A 3439-nucleotide genomic window follows, 5' to 3' on the forward strand; every position below is an offset into this window, starting at 1 on the left:
ACACAGAGTATTACTTTGTTGCCCTTGGTAGAGTGCAGTGGTGTCATAACTCACAGCAACCTCCAACTCTTGGGCTCAAGCAATTCTCTTGCTTCAGCCTCCCAAGTAGCTGGGACTATAGGCACCCGCCACAATGCCTGGCTATTTTTAGAGACAAGGTCTTGCTCTTGGTCAGGCTGGTCTCAAACCTATGAGCTCAGGCAATCTACCCACCTTGGCCTCCCAGAGTCCTAAGATTATAAGTGTGAGCCACTGTGCTCAGCCTTCTCTAGCATTTCTATATGAATTTTAGGATCAACTTGCCCTGAAAAAAGTGAAAAAGGCTCGGCAGCACCTGTGGCGCAGTGGGTAGGGCGCCGTCCCCATATACTGAGAGTAGCAGGTTCAAACTCAGCCCTGGCCAAACTACAAAACAAAAAAAATAGCCAGACCTTGTGGCAGGTGCCTATAGTCTTAGGTACTTGGGAGGCTGAGGCAAGAGAATTGCCTAAGGCCAGGAATTGGAGGTGGCTGTGAGCTGTGACACCACAGCACTCTAACAAGGGCGATAAAGTGAGACTCTGTCTCAAAAAAAAAAAAGTGAAAAAGGCTATTGGAATTTTTATAGGGATTGCATTGAATCTCTAGATTACTTTGGGTATTATTGTCATCTCGATAGTATTAAAAGTTTTAGTCTATAGACTCGGTGCCCGCAGTACAGTGGTTTCAGTGCCAGCCACATACAAGGAAGTTGGCAGGTTTGAACCCAGCCCAGGCCAGCTAAAACAACAATGACAACTGCAACAAAAAATAGCTGGGCATTGTGGCGGGCTCCTGTTGTCCCATCTACTTGGGAGGTTTCTGGTGGCACCTGTGGCTCAGTGAGTAGGGCGCCGACCCCATATACCAAGGGTGGCAGGTTCAAACCCAGCCCCGGCCAAATTGCAACAAAAAAATAGCCGGGCGTTGGCGGGTACCTGTGGTCCTAGCTACTTGGGAGGCTGAGGCAAGGGAATTGCCTAAACCTAAGAGCTGGAGGTTGCTGTGTGCTGTGATACCACTGCACTCTACTGAGGGTGACAAAGTGACTCTGTTGCTAAAAAAAAAAAAATTTCAATCTATAAACATGAAAAGTACTTCCATTTATTTAGGTCTTTTTAAATTACTTTCAATAATGTTTCATAATTTTCAATGTACTAGAATTTCTTGCATTTCTTTGGTTAAATTTATTGTTATATATTATTTATTCATTTAAGACAGGATCTTACTCTGTTACCCATGCTGGAGGATAGTGGCATGATCTTAGCTCACTGTAACTGTGAACTCTGGGGCTCAGGCAATCTTCCTGTAGCAGCCTCCCAAGTAGCTAACACTATAGGTTGGGTAATTCACTAGAATAACTGACAGAACTCAAGAGAGTGTGACACTTATTATAGTTTTGTTATAGAGGATACAACTCAGTACCAGGCAAAAGAAGAGCCATGTGAAACAAGGTCAGAGAAAGTCTCAAAATGCAAAACTCTGTGTCCTCAGGATATATTACTTTCTGGGGACATAGATGTCTATCAGGGTGGCTTACCTAAGCTTCGAGTGTCCAGAGTTTTTGCTGGGGTTTTTTTATTTAGGCATGAATAAATGCATCATTGGCCACATGACTAAACTCAGTCTCTAGCCCCTTCCTCTTCCAGGTAGACAGGAGGTCAGGCAGATATTACATGGATCAAAGCCCCAGCCATTTAATCACATGGTTGGTCTTTTTGGCATGACCTATGGGTACCATGAGTACCAAAGATACCCATACAGGAAGTTCCAAGGTTTAGAGCAGTGGTTCTTAACCTTCTTAATGCTGTGGCCCTTTAATACAGTTCCTGTGGATTGTGACACACAGATTTAGAGCCTTCTTCCCAGGAACCAGGGATAAAGGCCCACCAAATTCTTTGTTATAAAACATTTACATTGATTTTTCATATGCCTAACTACCTTGCATTTCTGGGCTATATCTTGCTTGGTCACGATATACAATACTTTCAACATGCTGCTATACTTACTTTTCCTTAAGTCATATATTTATTTACATGGTTCAAATGGAGAAGCCTTTTGTCTTTCCCTTTCTGCAAGGTAATAAGTTTCTTTCATATCTTTCTTGTGTGTATTTATGTATATACAAGCAATATGTTCCCAGGACAGGGTCAGCCTTTCATCCCTGTTGTTTCAGCTGAAAGGCTTATCACACCAGAAGTGCTCTGAAGAAGTCAAGAAGATGCTGCACATCCTCGATCTGGAGGACAAGTGGGCCTCCCGGAGCAGGTTCCTGAGTGGGGGGATGAAGCGCAAGCTCTCCATTGGCATCGCCCTCATAGCAGGCTCCAAGGTACCAGGGCTGGTGGGTCCCAGGGGCCTCCAGCTCAAGGTCCTGCTTGGCCTGGGCTGGCTGCTGGCCCTTTGACTGTGGCCCAGGCACCTCAGCCCTTCATGCTGTGGACAGGCAGACTGAGTGGGCCCGGGCCATGGCTCTGCCATTGTCATGAGGTTGTGCCTCTGCCCTCCAGGTGTTGATACTGGATGAGCCCACCTCAGGCATGGATGCCATCTCTAGGAGAGCCATTTGGGACCTTCTTCAGCAGCAGAAAAGTGACCGCACCATCCTACTGACCACCCACTTCATGGAGGAGGCTGACCTGCTGGGGGACCGCATTGCCATCATGGCCAATGGGGAGCTGCAGTGCTGTGGGTCATCACTGTTCCTCAAGCAAAAGTACGGTGAGCAGCGGGAGGCAGGTGGCAGTACAGCCTCCATCCCGTGACAGGATCTACATCCTGGGCCCACTGTGCTGAAGGAAACTGCCACTGTTATTCTCATAAAAGGGCCTGAGGTCAGGCAGGGCCTCCTCTTCACTCTTGTTCTGCAACCACTGGGTGGAGGCCCCAGGGCCCAGAAGAAGGGTTTATGATGTGGGGAGGGAATGAAGTAAACAGAATTTCCTTAACACTTATTATTACCACTCCTTACATTGTACTTACTTATCTTATTTACTGTCTCCCGCCCCTTTAACAGAAGCCCCAAGAGAATAGGGATTTTTTACTATTTGGTCCATTGGTATATCCTCAACACCTGGAACAGAGCCTGTCACATCCTAGGGCCTCAAGAAATGTTTGTTAAATGAATACATCATCAGCATAATACGTGGTAATAATTTCAGAAAGAAAGTTTAGCATGCCATAAGGTGTTATGTATCCTCTAAAACATAATTTAATTATTATGCAAGTATCTTTGTTTTTTACCTTAACATTCAAGGCCTCTAACTACTAAGCTTTTACTTCCCCAAATTGTCACTCAAAGGGAATACCACTCTTAATGCAGCACTCCTTAATTGTGCTTAGCTTAGCTAAATTGGTCATTACCACCTCCCAATTATGGAACAGAAGAGAAGACTCTCAAAAATAGCTCTAAGGTGGGCCG

General features: G+C 45.5%; 1 protein-coding gene across 1 annotated transcript in view; it reads left to right on the forward strand.

Moving 5' to 3' along the window:
- LOC100948930 (ATP-binding cassette sub-family A member 17-like) overlaps positions 1-3439 on the forward strand; it is a 137500-nt gene that overhangs the window by 84557 nt on the left and 49504 nt on the right. The window contains exons 14-15 of the mRNA XM_023513859.1: positions 2195-2350; positions 2529-2779. Coding sequence (XP_023369627.1) covers positions 2195-2350; positions 2529-2779 — 407 coding nt within the window. The remainder of the gene's footprint in view (positions 1-2194; positions 2351-2528; positions 2780-3439) is intronic.

This window comes from Otolemur garnettii, unplaced genomic scaffold (assembly GCF_000181295.1).
Source record: "Otolemur garnettii isolate 467f Iridium unplaced genomic scaffold, OtoGar3 scaffold00044, whole genome shotgun sequence".
Taxonomy (NCBI): domain Eukaryota; kingdom Metazoa; phylum Chordata; class Mammalia; order Primates; family Galagidae; genus Otolemur; species Otolemur garnettii.